This window comes from Cherax quadricarinatus, chromosome 82 (genome assembly GCF_038502225.1).
Source record: "Cherax quadricarinatus isolate ZL_2023a chromosome 82, ASM3850222v1, whole genome shotgun sequence".
Lineage (NCBI taxonomy): Eukaryota > Metazoa > Arthropoda > Malacostraca > Decapoda > Parastacidae > Cherax > Cherax quadricarinatus.
Window position 1 is genome coordinate 16,408,521 of NC_091373.1, and position 20,925 is coordinate 16,429,445.

Genomic DNA, 20,925 nt, shown 5'->3' on the forward strand with positions numbered 1-20,925 from the left:
AAAACAAATATATATAAATATTGTTACACATGCACAGAATTCAAGTTAAGACTCGCATCTAGAATTGGCCCGCTACTCAGGAGGTTCTCCCACCGATAATGTAAAAGAAATGAGCGAAATTCTGAAAGAACAGTATATTGTGCATCAGTGTTCAGCAATCCGAGGAGGACAGGAGTGTTCAGGATGCAGGTCATTTTTTTCCATTTTCTCTGTCCACCCTAGTAATCATATTTCTGACAACACACATCCTTTAGATTCTGAAAGGAAATAGAAAATATGCCCACACATGCAGCATCTGGACAACATTTAAGAAAGTGCGAAATACCATTACAAGGAGCTCTCCGTATTCTTTGCAGACAGTGCATTGATCTAGATGACATCTCAGACTTCAAAAAGTGCAGCCACAGTTTGTGTGCACAAGGGAGGCAGTAGTAGCAAAACATTACACACCTTAAACAACAAAAAGGCACAATACCGTGACTGGAACAATACACAAATAACCCGCACGTAGGAGAGACAAACTTGTGGCGACTTTTCGGCCTGACTTGGATCATTTACAAGTCACTTGTAAATGGTCCAAGTCGGACCGAAACGTCGTCATAAGCTTCTCTCTCCTATGTGCGGGTTATTTGTATATTACACACCAGTAGCACTATCACACACAAGTCTTTGATATGGTGGCCAGACGATAATTAATTTTCTGGGGAGTTGTGAAACAGTCGCAGAGATGAACTTCGTTGAGACGTTTCGCCTTTGGCCAGCAGCTTCAGTCCATACACAGGGAGGTACAGGCACATTTATACCAAGGTATACATCCCTGTGTATGAATAATTAGACACAATGATAATAATAAATAATCTTTATTTCTCCAAGTACATGTACAAGGTATACATGTGCAGCACCTGGGTATCTTTATTTGTAAACGTTGTTCCGGTTGCTTTATCGATACAAATTCTAAGTCATAATGGGAAGGCTGTGGCACTACATACGAAAGTCGAGGTAATCACTCTCTCGGCCTTGGAGAAAGTGCCCACAGGCGAAACGTCTCAGTAGCGTTTCTCCCCACGACTTTGTTTCGTCACTTTTCGGCTATGCGCCACAGCCTCTCGTGGGACCTACACAGCCTCTCGCGGGACCTACACAGCCTCTCGCGGGACCTACACAGCCTCTAGCGGAACCTACACCTCTCGCGGGACCTACGCAGCCTCTCGCGGGACCTACACAGCTTCTCGCGGGACCTACACAGTCTCTAGCGGAACCTACACAACCTCTCGCGGGACCTACACAACCTCTCGCGGGATCTATACCTTTCGCGGGATCTACACAGCCTATCGCGGAACCTACCATAACCTCTCGCGAGACCTACACAACCACTCGTGGGACCTACACAACCACTCGTGGGACCTACACAACCACTCGTGGGACCTACACAACCACTCGTGGGACCTACACAACCACTCGTGGGACCTACACAACTTCTCGCTGGACCTACCATAACCTCTCGGGGGACCTACCATAACCTCTCGGGGGACCTACCATAACCTCTCGGGGGACCTACCATAACCTTTCGCGGGACCTACCATAACCTTTCGCGGGACCTACCATAACCTCTCGCAGGACCTACTATAACCTCTCGCGGGACGTACCATAACTTCTCGTGGGACCCACATAACCTCTCAGGGGACCTACCATAACCTCTCGGGGGACCTAACATAACCTCTCGGGGGACCTAACATAACCTCTCGCGGGACCTACACAACCTCTCGCGGGACCTACACAACCTCTCGCGGGACCTACACAACCTCTCGCGGGACCTACACAACCTCTCGCGGGACCTTCACAACCTCTAGCAGGAGGTTCCTCGATACCGGTGGGAGGCTCTTGATCCAAAAAACTGAACTTATCCCCTTCCTTGAATCGAACCTCACTGCTTCCTATTCCCCAGGAGCTATATGACCCCTACGTGTTTAGCGCTGAATTGTGCGAGGAATCTAGTCTATGCTCATGATTTATGATCAGGGGAAGCGCTAAACCCTTAGTGGCTGTACGGCGCCTGAATCCGGACGCCGGAGAAAGGACTTTGGTCTCCAACGTGTCCTCTTCTACACCCTGCTGATGGTGTTCTTGATCCAAGAAATTAAGAGCTATCCTCTCTTGGATCAGGCAGTTATCTCCCATTCCCGAGGCGTGGTATGACAACCCCTACGGATTTAGCGCTTCTCCATGAATGTGATAATGAGAGAGCTCAGGAAAACCAACGTTGCCACTTTGATCACTCAGTTTTCTGACGTTTTCTACATAAATCAATTTGTAGGTTGGGTTTTACTGATGTAAATTGATCATCAATCAATTTTACCGTAATGTAGATAACTGATTCATAGACCCGACAGTTGATAAATTAGACAACTGGCGAAACACTTGGTGAATTTTATTGCGGAGACGTTTCGCCCACCAGTGGCTTCCTTAGTCAATAAAGAGAAAAATAATTGAAGAATTGCAACTATTCTCCAAAAAATTATTCAGAATAGCTGAAGATCTTCAATTCTTTTTCTCTGTACTGGGGAAGTCACTGGTGGGCGAAACGTTTCCACAGTAAAATTAACCAAGTGTTGCCCAAGTGTCTAATTCAACGCTTTTAGCGTAACGAAAAGGAAATAAAAATACCTTGGAAGAGGATGTGTCAGCGGGCGGGTACACCCGTCAGCCATACTTGATGTCACTGTCAGCGGGCGGGTACACCCGTCAGCCATACTTGATGTCACTGTCAGCGGGCGGGTACACCCGTCAGCCATACTTGATGTCACTGTCAGCGGGCGGGTACACCCGTCAGCCATACTTGATGTCACTGTCAGCGGGCGGGTACACCCGTCAGCCATACTTGATGTCACTGTCAGCGGGCGGGTACACCCGTCAGCCATACTTGATGTCACTGTCAGCGGGCGGGTACACCCGTCAGCCATACTTGATGTCACTGTCAGCGGGCGGGTACACCCGTCAGCCATACTTGATGTCACTGTCAGCGGGCGGGTACACCCGTCAGCCATACTTGATGTCACTGTCAGCGGGCGGGTACACCCGTCAGCCATACTTGATGTCACTGTCAGCGGGCGGGTACACCCGTCAGCCATACTTGATGTCACTGTCAGCGGGCGGGTACACCCGTCAGCCATACTTGATGTCACTGTCAGCGGGCGGGTACACCCGTCAGCCATACTTGATGTCACTGTCAGCGGGCGGGTACACCCGTCAGCCATACTTGATGTCACTGTCAGCGGGCGGGTACACCCGTCAGCCATACTTGATGTCACTGTCAGCGGGCGGGTACACCCGTCAGCCATACTTGATGTCACTGTCAGCGGGCGGGTACACCCGTCAGCCATACTTGGTCACTGTCAGCTGACGGGTACACCCGTCAGTCATACTTGATGTCACTGTCAGCGGGCGGGTACACCCGTCAGCCATACTTGATGTCACTGTCAGCGGGCGGGTACACCCGTCAGCCATACTTGATGTCACTGTCAGCGGGCGGGTACACCCGTCAGCCATACTTGATGTCACTGTCAGCGGGCGGGTACACCCGTCAGCCATACTTGATGTCACTGTCAGCGGGCGGGTACACCCGTCAGCCATACTTGGTCATTGTCAGCTGACGGGTACACCCGTCAGCCATACTTGATGTCACTGTCAGCGGGCGGGTACACCCGTCAGCCATACTTGATGTCACTGTCAGCGGGCGGGTACACCCGTCAGCCATACTTGATGTCACTGTCAGCGGGCGGGTACACCCGTCAGCCATACTTGGTCATTGTCAGCTGACGGGTACACCCGTCAGCCATACTTGATGTCACTGTCAGCGGGCGGGTACACCCGTCAGCCATACTTGGTCACTGTCAGCGGGCGGGTACACCCGTCAGCCATACCTGAAGTCAGTGTCAACGTTTGGAACGTCCAAGTTGTCTTCATCGGACCTTCAAGGCTGTGCATTGATGCTGGTGAAGGGCACTTGATCCAAGGAGTTGGAGCTACCCTCTCCTCTGGATTGAACCTGATTACCTTCCATTTCCCAGGCGCTAAATATTTTTTACGGCTCTAGTCAACAACAACAACAATAATAATAATAACATGTTTATCGACGAACTTTAGATTTTCATTTATAAATGAAAATAAGGTAGTAGGCTGGTTCACAGCCTACTACCTTAGGGAGAAACTGGGGTTTTTGTGCCTACTCTTGTGCTAATATATTTATCTACAATCTTCGTATGACTCGGAGACATAAGCATTGTTTGTTATTATCAGATGAACCTGTAATGGAAATCTTATTATTTTATTTTCAGTTTGGCAGGAATGGTTATCATTCCTTTCCTTTCCTGCGTGCTTCTTAGTTCTTGTTCCTCTAAGGTATCCTCTCCAACGTGTGAGTCCAGGTGTGAGTCCAGGTGTGAGTCCAGGTGTGAGTCCAGGTGTGAGTCCTGGTGTGAGTCCTGGTGTGAGTCCTGGTGTGAGTCCTGGTCTGAGTCCTGGTCTGAGTCCTGGTCTGAGACCTGGCCGTTGGGAAAGATAATCTCCAGGCCCACTAACATTTAACCTGTTTTCTTAGGCTGTCGGTATCTTCAGATGCCTGAAACATGGGTTACTTGTGACAGGCTGGACTCTGCCTCCCGTCACGTGCTGAAATCTGCGTGGGGAGGTGCTAACACTGAAGTGCCGCGAATAGCAACAGTTTGGCTAATCAGAAATGACAATGCGTTGCTGCGGCCAAGTTTGAGGTGTTGAAGTACGTGTTTACAAGTTGCATCAAAACCTTGGCATTGTGCCTGGTGTGGTTTTCTTAACCTCATGCACACTTCCCCCCTCTCTCTCTCTCCCCCTCCCCTTCCTTCCCCCTCTCTCCCACCCCTTCCTTCCCTCTCCTCTCTCCTCCCTCTCCCGGCTTTTCACCTTGCCCCCCCTTCCTTCCCTCACTCCTCCCCATCCCGCCTTCTCACCTTGCCCCCTCCTCTTCTCTCTCTCCTTTACCTGTATCCTACCACTTTCTTTCGTCCCTCTTTTCTTCACTCCTGTCTTCCCCACTCTCCCTCTCCTACTCTGCCTTCTAAAGTCCCTCTCCGCCTCTTGCTCTCCCTCCTGGTGCCGTCCCTCCTCTCCTCCCTCCCTCCCTCGGGAAGTATGCCACCCAAGCAGCTAATGATAAACTGGGCACTTTTGGTGTGTAGTTGGCAGGGCAGCTTCTGTGCCAGCACCTCTCAATGAAGTGTTGGCAGGGCAGCTTCTGTGCCAGCACCTCTCAATGAAGTGTTGGCAGGGCAGCTTCTGTGCCAGCACCTCTCAATGAAGTGTTGATAGGGCAGCTTCTGTGCCAGCACCTCTCAATGAAGTGTTGGTAGGGCAACTTCTGTGCCAGCACCTCTCAATGAAGTGTTGGTAGGGCAGCTTCTGTGCCAGCACCTCTCAATGAAGTGTTGGCAGGGCAGCTTCTGTGCCAGCACCTCTCAATGAAGTGTTGGTAGGGCAGCTTCTGTGCCAGCACCTCTCAATGAAGTGTTGGTAGGGCAGCTTCTGTGCCAGCACCTCTCAATGAAGTGTTGGTAGGGCAGCTTCTGTGCCAGCACCTCTCAATGAAGTGTTGGTAGGGCAGCTTCTGTGCCAGCACCTCTCAATGAAGTGTTGGCAGGGCAGCTTCTGTGCCAGCACCTCTCAATGAAGTGTTGGTAGGGCAGCTTCTGTGCCAGCACCTCTCAATGAAGTGTTGGTAGGGCAGCTTCTGTGCCAGCACCTCTCAATGAAGTGTTGGTAGGGCAGCTTCTGTGCCAGCACCTCTCAATGAAGTGTTGGCAGGGCAGCTTCTGTGCCAGCACCTCTCAATGAAGTGTTGGTAGGGCAGCTTCTGTGCCAGCACCTCTCAATGAAGTGTTGGTAGGGCAGCTTCTGTGCCAGCAACTCTAAATGAAATGTTGGCAGAATTTCACGATCTCGCCCTTCACGTGGCAACACCCGTGAAGGGAGGTGCCTAGATGCTTGTGGAGGGCTCTTGATCCAAGAGATTAGAGCTATCCTCGGATCAAACCTAGTTACCTATATTTTAAACGAAGTTGAATACATCAGCATTATGCTGGCACCCTTTTTCATACGATAACAAAAAAAGGCACAATACCGTGACTGGAACGATACACAAATAACCCGCACATAAAAGAGAGAAGCTTACGACGACGTTTCGGTCCGACTTGGACCATTGACTTTGTCAATGGTCCAAGTCGGACCGAAACGTGTTTCATACGATAGTTAGGCACTTGGACCAAAGTCAGAGTAACTGAGTTTGCCTGTCACATTACATCACGCAGGATGGGTTACATAGTGTTGAAAGTTTTCAGCTTCAACGCTGCGTGATCCCTGTTGGTTTAGCGCTCTCCGATCTATTTAGTAACTACATGACTGGATCTATTTAGTAACTACATGACTGGATCTATTTAGTAACTACATGACTGGATCTATTTAGTAACTACATGACTGGATCTATTTAGTAACTACATGACTGGATCTATTTAGTAACTACATGACTGGATCTATTTAGTAGCTACATGACTGGATCTATTTAGTAACTACATGACTGGATCTATTTAGTAACTACATGACTGGATCTATTTAGTAACTACATGACTGGATCTATTTAGTAACTACATGACTGGATCTATTTAGTAGCTACATGAATGGATTGTAATGTGCAAAATTTTGTTTTCTAAAGCTTTTGTCTTTCGTTAATACCGAGATTAGTCTCAATCCCGGCAGTAGTTAGCCCTGGCCTCGGGCTTCGTCATGGTTTTTATAGTTACCGGGGTGCCTGTAGGGTCCTCGGTGAACTTTTACACGAGTCTTTTGACAATTTAAACGTTTTTTTAATTGATTCTGATTATTATGACCTAGTCCTAGTATGATATTTTATTTGTGTTGAGTGTTTGTTCACAACTTTTATTGTTGATTTTATAGTTGTTTTTATTGTGCGGTCAATATGTTCTGTAAATATTAAGCTATAACTTATACTATTATTTCTATTACTATTTCTCTTACTGCTACTATCAATACTGTTACTATCACCCGGCAGGTTGGTCTCACAGCAGACTGCCTAGTTGACTTGTTCAATCAATCAGGCAGGCAGGCAGGCAAGCAGCCAGCCAGGCAGGCAGGCAAGCAGCCAGGCAGGCAGGCAAGCAGCCAGCCAGCCAGGCAGGCAAGCAGCCAAGCAGGCAGGCAGGCAGGCAGGCAGGCAGGCAAGCAGCCAGGCAGGCAGGCAGGCAGGCAGGCAGGCAGGCAGGCAAGCAGCCAGGCAGGCAGGCAGGCAGCCAGCCAGGCAGGCAAGCAGCCAGGCAGGCAGGCAGGCAGGCAGGCAGCAAGTAGCAAGCAGGTCGACGTAACCACAACCTGCACTTGATTCGTATCTAAGTTGTTTAATGATTGTAATAATTATATAATAAGACTATTAAATTGATGCTTTACGCACCATATAATATTTTTATATGTTTATAAGAGTGATTCTTTAACTGTGATCCAGGATCCAGCGGAGGGCTCCTGTGGGATCCCCGAGGCCTCCTGTGGGATCCCCGAGGCCTCCTGTGGGATCCCCGAGGCCTCCTGTGGGATCCCCGAGGCCTCCTGTGGGATCCCCGAGGCCTCCTGTGGGATCCCCGAGGCCTCCTGTGGGATCCCCGAGGCCTCCTGTGGGATCCCCGAGGCCTCCTGTGGGATCCCCGAGGCCTCCTGTGGGATCCCCGAGGCCTCTTAATTAAAATTTCAAACGTAGTTATGAGGTGAAGAAACTCGGCAGGCGGCCAGCGTTCTCACACCTACAATAATATGTATCTTCTACCTGGAGGGCATTCCGGGGATCCACGTCCCTGCGGCCCGGTCCATGACCAGGCCGCCTGGTGGCTCAGAGCCTGATCAACGAGGCTGTTACTGCTGTACGAACGTATGAACCACAGCCCGGCTGATCTGGCAGTGACTTTCGGTGTCTGTCCAGCTCCCTCTTGAAGACAACCAGGGGTCTATTGGTAATTCCCCTTATGGCTGGTGGGAGGCTGTTGAACAATCTTGGGCCACGGACACTTATTGTGTTTTCTCTTATTGTACCAATGGCGCCCCTACTTTTCACTCGGAGTATGTTGCATCGCCTGCCAAATCTTTTGTTTTCGTAGGGAGTGATGTCTGTGTGCAGATTAGGAACCAGTCCCTCCAGGATTTTCCGGTTGTAGATTATGATGTATATCTCTCGCCTGCGCTCCAGTGAGTACATGTCAAGTGTTTCCAGGCGTTCCCAGTAGTTAAGGTGTTTGATGGAACTTATATGTGCAGTAAAGGTTGTCTTTACATTCTCTAAATTTGCAATTTCACCTGCCTTGAATGGGGATGTTAATGTACAGCAGCATTCCCGCCTAGAGAGAGCAAGTGATTTAAAAAGGATCGTCATTGGCTTGGCTTCTCTTGTATTGAATGTTTTCATTATCCATCTTATCAGTTTCCTCGCTGATTTGATAGTGGCACTGTTGTGATCCTTGAAGGTGAGATCTTCGGACATTACCACTCCCAGGTCCTTCACATTACTTTTCCGCTCTATTGTGTCATTAGAGTTTGTAGTATACTCAGTTCTAGCTATTATTTCCTCCAGTTTTCCATAACGGAGTAGTTGGAATTTGTCTTCATTGAACATCATATTGTTTACCGTTGCCCATTGGATAACTTGATTTATATCTTCTTGGAGATTTGCCGTGTCCTCGATGGGTGACACTCTCATGCAGATCCTAGTATCGTCTGCAAAGGATGATACAGTGATACGGTTGACATCTCTGTCTGATATGAGGCTGAGGAACAGGCTAGGGGCGAGTACTGTGCCTTGTGGAACAGAGCTCTTCATTATGGCAGCTTCCGATTTAACTCTGTTTAGTATTTGTGTTCGATTGGTTTGAAAGTTGAAGATCTATCTGCCTACTTGCCATTTATCTCTTTAGCACATATTTTGTGTGCTGTTGCACCATGATCACACTTGTCAAAGGCTTTTGCAAAGTCTGTGTATACTACATCTGCATTCTGTTTGTTTTCCAGTGCATCCAAGACCATATCATAGTGGTCCAATAGTTGCGATTGGCAGAAGCGACCTGCTCTGAACCAATGTTGCCCTAGATTGTGCAATTTTTGGGAGTCCAAGTGGTATGCAATCCTGCTTCTTAGAAGAATTGTTTCAAAGATTTTTATGATGTGGGATGTTGAAGATATTGGTCTATCGTTCTTAGCTATTGCTCTGCTTCCACCTTTATCCGTTGTTTTAAATGACTGTGGAATCTCACCAGTGTCTGTGCTCCTTCTCCATAGCATACTTAGGGCCCGTAAGAGAGGTTTCTTGCGCTTCTTAATGAACACAGAGTTTTACGAGTCTTTACCTGGGGCTGAGTGCATGGGCATGTCGTTGGCTTCCTCAGTCTAGTGGAGTTAGGGTTATATCAGAAATTTGGCATACATTGGTAGCGTTTTGCAGTTGGCACAATAGAAATTTAATCCATACTATAACACGATGATTCAGCTGCACTAATTTAATTTTCTTTAAATGTATGATCATTTTAGGCTGAACTTGCAATTTATTTTTCGTAAAATATCAGTGAACGTCTGGTTACCGGTAAGGAAATTTCAGTTAATTGTACGTTGTATTTCATTAAGCGCAAGACCCGTGCGAGTCATTTAGCGCATGAGATGGAGGCGGCTCTCCTCGCCTTCCTCTGACTGTGGCCTGGCTTCTGATCAGCCAGGCTGTTGGTAATCAACATACTTCCTTTGACTGTTGCAGTTTTACGGTCAGCATCAAACATCCTGTTACATCAACGTGTTTACGTAGGCAGCATTATTGTCACTGTTGCTAAATAGCAAACAGATAGAGAAAGCTGTTTTTGGTAGGTCATTGTTCTGGCAAGGATGGATGGAGGGTGAGGACTCGGGGGGAAGCATAGAACTGCGTAAAGGGTTGTGGGTGTACAGGAAGAGAGGTAGGGAGGAGTAAGTAGCCTGACCACTTTGCTTTTTGTCTCAAGAGGTTTTTATTGTACAGTGACGAGTGGTTATATTCTCCAGCTCTACCTTGGCGGCAAGTCTCCGAATTGATGTTTTTAATGTCTCCCGGCAGTCAGCTCTTTCTGCAATACCTTGCAACCACAGCTGTATCACTTTTTTTTATCATTTTTATACCCATGAAGAAGGTTCTTTGGTTCTGGTGAAGACTTATTCACCCAAGGAGTTGGAAGTATATTCCCTCTCCTCTGATCAGAAGTCATTACCTCTCATTCGTCAACGTTCACCTCTTCTCCAGGAATAAAATTATGCCTGCTATTTCAAATTCTCTGCATAATTTTAACAAATTTCATTTTGCTATGATGGCTGGCGTCCACAGACTTGGTAAATTTTATTATGGTGCTGCGACACATAGAAGTCCACCAACCCAAATAAAGAATATAAGTCTCAATTCACCAAAAACCGCACTTAGGTAGGAGAAAGGGACCTTATGACTACGTTTAGGTTCGGACCCAAATGTCGCCGTAAGGTATTTCTCCAAAGTGCTGAGTTTTTGGTGAACCAACCCAAATACATTGCACTTTAGTTTTAGTATTTACGGTGAAGTACTGGACCCATAGAGATTATACAGACAACTGAGTGATGTGATTCGTCCCACAGGAGGGTAGCTCAGATTTCTTGAATCAAATCCTCTTCACCAGCATCAAGGTAAACATTCTTAAATCTTGAAGAGCCGTAAGATACGTGATGGATTACATGAAATTCTACTCTTAGAAGAAGCAGCATGACAGATTTTTCCCGCTATTTGTTTTTAGACAACTAGTAATTTTATGTACAACAATATTTACGTAATATTGCCTTACGATATGTAGATCAGCATTAACATTTATACTGCAATGTTACGATATATAGGCCTGTATTCTATTAGTGATATATATATATATATATATATATATATATATATATATATATATATATATATATATATATATATATATATATATAAATATATATATAAATATATATATATAATATATATATATATATATAATATATATATATATATATATATAATATATATATATATATATATAATATATATATATATATATATAATATATATATATATATATATATATATAATATATATATATATATATATATAATATATATATATATATAATATATATATATATATAATATATATATATATATATATATAATATATATATATATATATATATATATATATATATATATATATATATATATATATATATATATATATATAATATATATATATATATATATATATAATATATATATATATATATATATATAATATATATATATATATATATATATATATATATAATATATATATATATATATATATAATATATATATATATATATATATATATATAATATATATATATATATATATATATATATATATATATATATATATATATATATATATATATATATATATATATATATATATATATATATATATATATATATATATATATATATATATATATATATATATATATATATATATATATATATATATATATATATATATATATATATATATATATATATATATATATATATATATATATATATATATATATATATATATATATATATATATATATATATATATATATATATATATATATATATATATATATATATATATATATATATATATTATATATATATATATTATATATATAATATATATATATATATATATATATATATATAATATATATATTATGCATTCGCCTTCCTTTCTATAGGCCTATATTTGTTAATACTAAATTTTATATTTTCTTTGAGCTTCTCGTAAACTTCTTATTTTTTTTCTGTTCCTATTCGGTTCCATTTGCAGCTGTTGCTTTAGAATCTGTTGTTTTGTATGATCACCACAATAACCCTCACCACTACTAGTATACTAGCACTACTATAGTATACTACTAGTACTACTATAGTATACTACTAGTACTAGTATACTACTAGTGCTACTAATATACTAGTACTACTATAGTATACTACTAGTACTAGTATACTATTAGTGCTACTAATATACTAGTACTACTAGTATACTAGTATACTAGTGCTACTAGTATACTACTAGTCCTTCTAGTATACTACTAGTACTACTAGTTCTAATACTACTGCTAGTACTACTACAGAAGAATCACCAATACCATCGCCACCACCACTGCTACCAGTATTTATATCAGCCGTATAGTTCTCTAGCTTTTCACTGTGATTGTTAGTGTTCACGAGGTATATTATGCTGTGTTGTTGTTGTCTCGCCACCACCTGCAGTGTCACCCCTCCCTCCCCCAAGCCAATGCTATCCCCTTCCCCCATACCCCTGTTTCTTTCCACCCCTTCCTTCACTCCTTTATCCCTCGCCTCCTCTTTCCCCTCCATTACCATTTCCATATTTCTCTCTCCCTCCCTTACCTCTCCTCCATTCCATCCATCCCCTCCTTGTCCCTCACCCCACACCTGTCCTCCACACAACCTCATCACCATCTCCCCACATCCCTTTCTCACCCACTCTCCACCCCCACCTACCACACCACGCTCCCCGCACCACCCCCGCCCACCTTCCAATAATACCATGGTGGTCACGGGCGTGGTATGCGCGCCCACGATGCACTTGCTTGGTAAGCGCCGGGGTGTGGGCGTGGGCGTGAGGCGAGCAACGGCCACGGGCGTGCTGATGCTTCTGTATTTTTAGGCTTTGGTGAGTATAGCTGGCAGGCTGAGGAGGGAGGGAAGGTGGGAGGGGACGGAGGTACCGGGGAACTGAAGCTGAGTTGGGAAGGGAGCTGGTGTAAGAGGTGGGTGGGAGTAGCTGGTTAGGTGGAGAGGGTTGCTGGGATAGGTAATGGGGTGGAGGGGGTGGGAGGAATGGTTGGGGGAAGGTAGAAGGGATAGGAGGGTCAGCTGAGACAAGTTTCTTCGCGATCCGTCAGGGCATTCATTGCTTCATTGCGGCCGCAATCACTTGATGATCAGTTTTCCTCCTAGAGTATTACAATAATAATAATAGTATAATCAAATGTTTATGAATGCAGCAACATGTGTTGATATTCATACTATAATTATACATAATACAGTGACCGACAATTATTATACATAATACAGTGACTGGAATTATGCTTTTTTTACTAATAGCACGTATAGCGCAGGTGTGAATATCATTTCTAACGTCATATGTATTGTATCTATATAACATATGGACACGTGTCCAGAGTGAAGTCTTCTTAATGTAATATTATTTATTAAGTCAGATGTATATTATTATTATTATTATTATTATTATTATTATTATTATTATTATTATTATTGCTGCCGTTATTGTCAAATTCACATTTAAATCTTGATTATGTTCCCTAAATTTTTAAAGAATTGACAAGAATACCCACGCGTGCACACCTTGGACGGTGAAAGTGCACAGGGTAGGTAATGAGGGTAACAAAGAGAAAAATAGGTAACAGAGATTACAGATAGAAAAAAAAAGGATAAACAGGTGTAGGTAGCGGAGGAATTGTGACGCGAATGATAAGAAGGCAGGCAAGGGAAGATGGATGTCGCTGGATCTCTGAACTGAAGGACTAGAATGCTGGATAAATACGGAGATAGAGGCAAAGATGTGTTTATCAGGAAGGTAGGAGAAGGGACCAGGCAGTGTGTGAAAAGAGGTGGATGCTCTGAAGGACGATGAAAAGCTGGTCCCATCCTAGTGAAGGAAGTAGGAAGTACTAGACCGAAAACAGGAAGGGAACAGACTTAAGAGAAAACTAAAATAGTGACAGATACAGAGACGGTGAAGCAGGCTGCCGAAATTACGCTCTAAGGAAGAGCTCTGCAATTTAGGGACTGTCAGAGCTGTAAGGGCAGGCAAGCAATTTACAGAGGAGAGAATACAAAAGGCTGATAAAAGAATTGTTAATATCTGTAGGAAAAAAAAATTCAAACATGAGCTAAAAAAAAATCAAGAGTTGCTCTGAACAAAAGAAAACGACAGCTCCCAGGAAATTATATATTTTTTTTGGGGGGTCAGCAGCAGTGTGGCATCAGGTTCTAAATATGAAATAAAACCTCGATATATCACACAGATGCAACAGGATATTTACTCAACAATGATCAGATAGTGAGAGTCTGGGAACAAAAACGCAGCAAGAAAAGTACGGCAGTAGGTTGGTAGACAGCAGCCATCTAGGGAGGTGCTACCCTCCTGTCGAATGAGTGTGAAACGGAAACCTGTTTTTTTTTTTCACTCTGGCGAGTTTGCTGATCTTCTCTGTCTCGTGAGCACTTTAGAGGACTGGTAAATCTTTCACACTTCTCCTTACATTAGGTATACACACGCCTTTATTTTCCTACATTCTTAATAGTGTAATATTTCCTTTCCAACCTAGGAGGGCTGGTCTGAGACCGGATCTTGGGGAAGATAATCCCCAGAATTACTTGTAGATACAGAACCAAGGGCGATTCACCCAAAGGGACAGTTGTTGTGTATTTAATTGGTTAAGATAGTGAACAGATAAGTGTATGAATAGGCAATATTTGTATGGTAGTAGTAATGGTGTATAATAAAGATAAGCATCTTTATTATGAAGACGTTTTTCCAACCAGTGGTTTTACCAGTTCAGTACAGAGGTAATTTGAAATGTTGAAACTGGAGATAGTAGAAGATGAGGTAATCAGTCCCTCGGCCTAAATGAGTGTTCATCACTGATGACCTCGCCCTCTACTCTTCCCAGTTTCAACACCTTGAAATACCTCTGTTTTGAATTGATATCGCTACTCGTTGGCGAAACATCAGAATAAAGATTCCCAGGTATTGTGTATATCTTAGTCATACAATATGTGGTTCGTGGCAGCTACTGACAAGACATTTTTGTCCACCATGTTGCCCTCAAGCAACAAAGTAACTATATAAATTAGCCTGAATGCATTTAAACATTCAAGACCCCGCTAGTGACATCACCACAGGAAGACATTTTTCATCTGCCAAACAATGCAATAATTTATCATGTATATCTTCTCTATTTTCCCATTTCCACTTTAATTTGTCAAGATACATGTCAAGAACGTTAAAACAACAAACCTGAGAAAATGCAGACTATTTATCCATTTCGTCCTTACATAATTTTTAAAACTTGGGGACTGGGACGCTGGGGCGCTGACCCCCGGAATACCCTGCAAGTAGACTCGAGGTAATTACAATAACATTCAGTATCTGTAACTACCATAATATAATAAACTGAATAGATAAAGTTTGTTTTATAAAAGCAAACTGCTGAACATTTTCGCAGATATTTATCCATTTGTCTCAGAGTGTCTTAACCGAACTGTATTTGTGAGGATCGAGTTTCAACTCATGGCAGTGCCTACACTACTTTGATGGTCAGTACTGATTTTTGTCTTCTTTGAGGGTCAGTACTGATTTTTGTCTTCTTTGATGGTCAGTACTGATTTATGTCTTCTTTGATAGTACTAATTTGTCTTCTTTGAGGGTCAGTACTGATTTATGTCTTCTTTGATAGTACTAATTTGTCTTCTTTGAGGGTCAGTACTGATTTCTGTCTTCTTTGATAGTCAGTACTAATTTGTCTTCTTTGAGGGTCAGTACTGATTTCTGTCTTCTTTGATAGTCAGTACTAATTTGTCTTCTTTGAGGGTCAGTACTGATTTCTGTCTTCTTTGATAGTCAGTACTAATTTGTCTTCTTTGAGGGTCAGTACTGATTTCTGTCTTCTTTGATAGTCAGTACTAATTTGTCTTCTTTGAGGGTCAGTACTGATTTCTGTCTTCTTTGATAGTCAGTACTAATTTGTCTTCTTTGAGGGTCAGTACTGATTTCTGTCTTCTTTGATAGTCAGTACTAATTTGTCTTCTTTGATGGCCAGTACTGATTTATGTCTTCTTTGATGGTCAATACTGATTTCTGTCTTCTTTGATGGTCAGTACTGTCTTCTAAAGCCTTTTCGTACCTACTTTTAGGTATGTGTGTGTGTGTGTGTGTGTGTGTGTGTGTGTGTTTGTTTCACAAGTTCTACTAAAATAAAAAAAATTATCACTTTGGCTCGGCAAGAACGGCCCATTGTGAAATCTTCCTGAGACTTCTTTATTAAATTATTTGAGGTTAGGCTGATATAACGGTAATTACAAGTTAAAGGTAATTTGTATCTTAGAGCGGTTATCCGTGGATAAGAACGATCATCCGTAAGTAAGAATTTTAAACTGTAGCAAAGAGCAACAGTTTGAAACTGGGAACAGTAATCTGTAGTTATGAACGGAAATCAACGGTAATCCCTAGCTAAGAACGATAATCTTTGGCTAAGAGCGGTAATTCGACCGTTAGAATGGTAATCTATAGCTAGGAACAGTGATCCCTAGCTATGCACGATACTTAGCTAAGAACGATAAACTTTGGCTAAGAATGGTAATCCGAAGCTTAGAATGGTAATCTGTAGCTAGGAGCAGTGATCCCTAGCTAAGCACTATAATCCGTAGCTTAAACGGTAATCCCAAGCGAAGGATTTTTCTTCCATGTTATACGTATCACACTTGTCATCTTTCACACATGTGGAGCTGCATCTTACCAGTGAGCTGCTCAGTAGTTTACTTAGTTCCTTGAACCATTAAGAGATAGCTGATAGTCTACTTAGTTCCTCTAGCCATTAAGAGATAGCTAATGGTTTACATAGTTCTTAACTCATCAGAAATCCTTTAAATGTTTATCACGGTCATAAGACATTTTTAGTTTTAATCGATATTTACAATACCCGGAGTCTACCTGGAGAGTGTTCTGAGGGTCAGCGCCCCCCGCGTTGGGGGGGGGGAAGTTTTACTTGATTCAAGGAAAGGAAGACTAGCCCTTAACTAGCGTCAAACTTGCTCAGGAATCATGAATTAGTGGAGAGATTCCAAGAAATGCGGGATAAGCTCTTATTTGGAGTCTTTCGCTCTAAACAAAATGTTGTCTAAATGCAGCTCTACTTAGAGCTAAACATAGTCTTTTGGAATATCATAGACAAAAAAAAAATGGCACTGACGACTATATATGTTACCTAAATATACAACACATCTTGAACGGCATACAATACCAACAAGTTGATAAAAAAAAGACACGTAAAGAACTTGGGTATTTCTACTGCCGATAATAAAGATGGTGTGAAAACAGTACGGATTTTGGATTATAGATTTAAAGGAAAAGTTAATTGAAATCCATAAATTAATATTTTTTGAACCCCCCAAAAAAATTAGTGGAAAAAAATTAAATTACCCAAAAGTGGTAATACTGGTTCTCTTTTCATAGTGGTTCTTGATGGCTCTGATGAACCATGGATTTGTTATTGTGAATGTCACTGTTAGTTATGTTGAACCACTAGCGATGCTGTATGTTGATCTAAGGTGAGATGAGCGGGGAAATAATGATAGAGTAAGAATAAGTTGGTGAGAGGAAGGTTTTGAGTGGTAGAGAGAGTACCAGAGCTTAACCCAGTAGCTTGGTGATGGTGGTACTAATGACTGGTGTAGCGGCGAGGAGCGATGCTTTTGTAGTAGTTACCCCTTAGTTGTTTTGTGTAGTTACCCCTTAGTTGTTTTGTGTAGTTACCCCTTAGCTGTTTTGTAGTAGTTACCCCTTAGTTGTTTTTTAAGTAGTCATTACCGTTTATGCTGCTGGTTCTGCTGTTTATGTTCGTAGTACTGCTAATTACTGTTGGTGCCGTTAGTACTACTTGGTAGTCGCCGTTTGTGCCTTTGTCACTAAGTGGTCATTACTATTGGCGCGATTTAATAGTCATCGTACTATTACCGTGACCATTACCGTTAGTGCCGTTGGTACTGTTTAATTATTACTGTCGGTGCCGTTGACATTAATGATTATCGTAGGTGCCGTTGATCATTACCGTCGATGATCTATACTATTGGTACCGTTGGTACTGGTTTAGAAAGACACGTAAGCAAGCACTTTAACATATTTATTAGAAAACGTTTTGGTCCTGGGACCTTGATACTTAAGCAGCACCAACCCAACAACACAGGAGTCACATGATTTCATCGTCTACCCGTCCTCATCTTAGGTAGAGGTTGTTTTGATAAGGACCTGCCTCGCATGGGCCAGTAGGCCTTCTACAGTGTTCCTCCATTCTTATGTTCTTATGACATTCCTCAGGTCACGTGCGTCACATCTCACTCAACGCCTATATATTTAATGTCTTTCTACCTCTGTATGTTAGAAGTGATCAAGGTCCCAGGACCGAAACGTTTTCTAATAAATATGTTAGTGTTTGCTTACGTGTCTTTCTAAACCAACTTGTCGGTATTTATTACCAAGGTTTATACCACCGTTGGTACTATTTAGTAATAACGTTGGTGCCGTTTATATTGTTTAGCGATTTCCGTTGGGTTGGATTATTTATATCCTATTTCATTTTTATTATTTAATTTACTGTTTTTCGTATTACCTTTGTTTTGGATAGCCATTATTTTAGATTATATTTATTTTGGATTACCTTTATTTTTTTAATTACCTTCATTTAATTACCCTTATTTTTGTGTTACCTTTATTTTTTTATTTTATTTTGAATTATGTTAAATTACCTATATTTTGAATTACCTTTACTTTGAATTGTCTTTACTTTGAATTACCTTTTATTTAAAATTGCCTTTATTTTGGATAGTTGTTTACCTTTTATTTCCCTTTAATTACTTTCCGTTACCAATATAATTTACCGATTTTTTTTAAACATTACCTTAATTTCTTTTTCAGTTAATATTCTTTTTTTTAATTCCATATTTTTAATCTTAATTGCCCCTTAAATATGAAGTCTTGTCCCTTTAATCATTTCAGTAATTACCCCTCATTAATGCCATTGTTCTATCGTTATCAGCAACAGTTATTAAATGTAACTGATTTTGATTATTTTTGTTATAGGTGATAAACACTATGAGGTTCTCTCCAGGACACGATGCAGTTTTTAACGTAAGTTATTGTTGAATAACGTGTTGACGTTTCTAGGCTTAAGAACTGTTGTATTTTGGGTTAACTCATGAACAAACGTGTTACTAACAACGTATTTATGGTTAAGAAATGTTAAACGTATTTGTGGTTAACAAATGTTGAATAAACGCATTTATGGTTGAAAGTGGAGTAATGTATTTAGAGTTGTTGAATAAACGTATTTAGGGTTATAATCTGATGTATTTAGGGTTAAGAACTGTTCAGTAAATGTGATCTTTAAGACCTCTCAAGAGAGGTTCCTTTACGCTGGTGAGGGGCTCTTGATCTATGGAATTTGATCTATGCTCCAGTTCCCAGAATTAAGCCTGAATACCTTCCATCCCCCCCCCCTCCACTGGCGCTGTATAATCCTACAGGTTTAGCGCTTCCCCATGATTACAATTTTCTTTAAGAACTACTTTCGAAGCGTCGTCTTGTAGATGATTGGAAGATGTGGGTAGGAATAATTTTTTGGGATGGTAAGAGTTGGATAGGGATAATTTTTGTACGAGGTAAATTGTGGATAAGAATGATTTTTTTGTGGAGGTAAATTTTTGGATTAAAGATTTTTGCATAGGTTACGTGGTGGATAAGGAGTACCTATGATGTACCGTTGATGAGTTTCGAGAGTTTTCCTACTCTAGCAGCCCGGCCCTGGACCAGTCTTGTCTGGCGCCTCCCTGGTAAGGTAAGGTAGGTTGAGGATAAAGGTAATTTTAGTGGTGGATAAGGGTGATTTTTTTTGTGGAAGGAAAGCGGATAGGCAAGAATTTTGTCAACATTCCAACAGGTGGCTTGACGCATTCCAGCAGATAGCCTGGCGCATTTCCAGCAGAGGGCTTGATGCATTCCAACTGGTGGCTTAACGCACTGCGTGTGACTGAAAGAACGGAATCCTCTGGCCAGAAGGTAATAGATTCGAACTTGTCTGGCTCAATAAATGAAACAACGCAGGCTGATTGTTGAGCGTATTCGTGGTGATCTGTGTGTTGTTGGAGGCCATCGTGGGTTGACAGTGGTGAAGTCAGTGTGTTGGTGGTGGAGATTTCAGTGTGTTGATGGAGATCGTGTTGTTGGTGGGGATCGTGTTGTTGGTGGTGGGAATCGTGTTGTTGATGGTGGAGATCGTGTTATTATTGTTGGTAGTGGAGATCGTGTTGGAGACCATGTGATCCCTGCACTGTAATGGTTCACATTTCTAAGGAAGCAGATTTAAACTTAAGCCTCCCGTCCTGACAGGCTCTTCTACATGACAATGAGACCACGGCGTTACATGACAATGAGACCACGGGGTTACATGACACTGAGGCCACGGGGTTAATCTTGATGTAGGTCGACCACGTGCTCCTGTGATCATGGTGTTTAGCAGCTTGGGAAGAAGTAACAGGGATGAAATATATTTTTTTTTCACGATTCATCTCGTTTCCCCCCCCCCTCTACCTATTCTCATCTCCCCTCTCCCTCCCCACTACTGCTTGGCATACCCCACAGAAGATGATTTGGCTGTGTTTGTGTGCGCGTGGTGGTGCTGCTGCATTTGCTGCTGCTGCTGCTGTTGTTGCGTCTGCTTCTGCTTGCTCTTCTCCCGCCAAATGCCTTTATAAGTACGCCCCAGCTGTGTGTTAAGTTAAAAAAGGTCCTCACGCTGGGCTACTAACACGTAATACTTTACTGGACAAACAGTAGAGCTATATTTATATTTGGTTGTTAAGTATGTGGGAGCGAGGTTGTGCGGGGCATCAATTCGTCAAGAGAGTGAGCGAGGTGGTGGGAGGAAGGGGGTGCTGGCAAGGTGGTTATCGTCCTGCTGGGGGCGATGAAGGAGGGCCC

The 20,925-nt window shown here is 42.2% G+C and overlaps 1 protein-coding gene across 1 annotated transcript in view; it reads left to right on the forward strand.

Moving 5' to 3' along the window:
* LOC128702847 (protein bric-a-brac 2) overlaps positions 1–19,107 on the forward strand; it is a 41,046-nt gene extending 21,939 nt beyond the window's left edge. Inside the window, exon 2 of the mRNA XM_053797279.2 lies at positions 19,030–19,107. Within this exon, the coding sequence (XP_053653254.1) occupies positions 19,030–19,092 (63 nt within the window). The 3' untranslated portion in view covers positions 19,093–19,107. The remainder of the gene's footprint in view (positions 1–19,029) is intronic.
* The last annotated feature ends 1,818 nt before the right edge of the window (positions 19,108–20,925 follow it).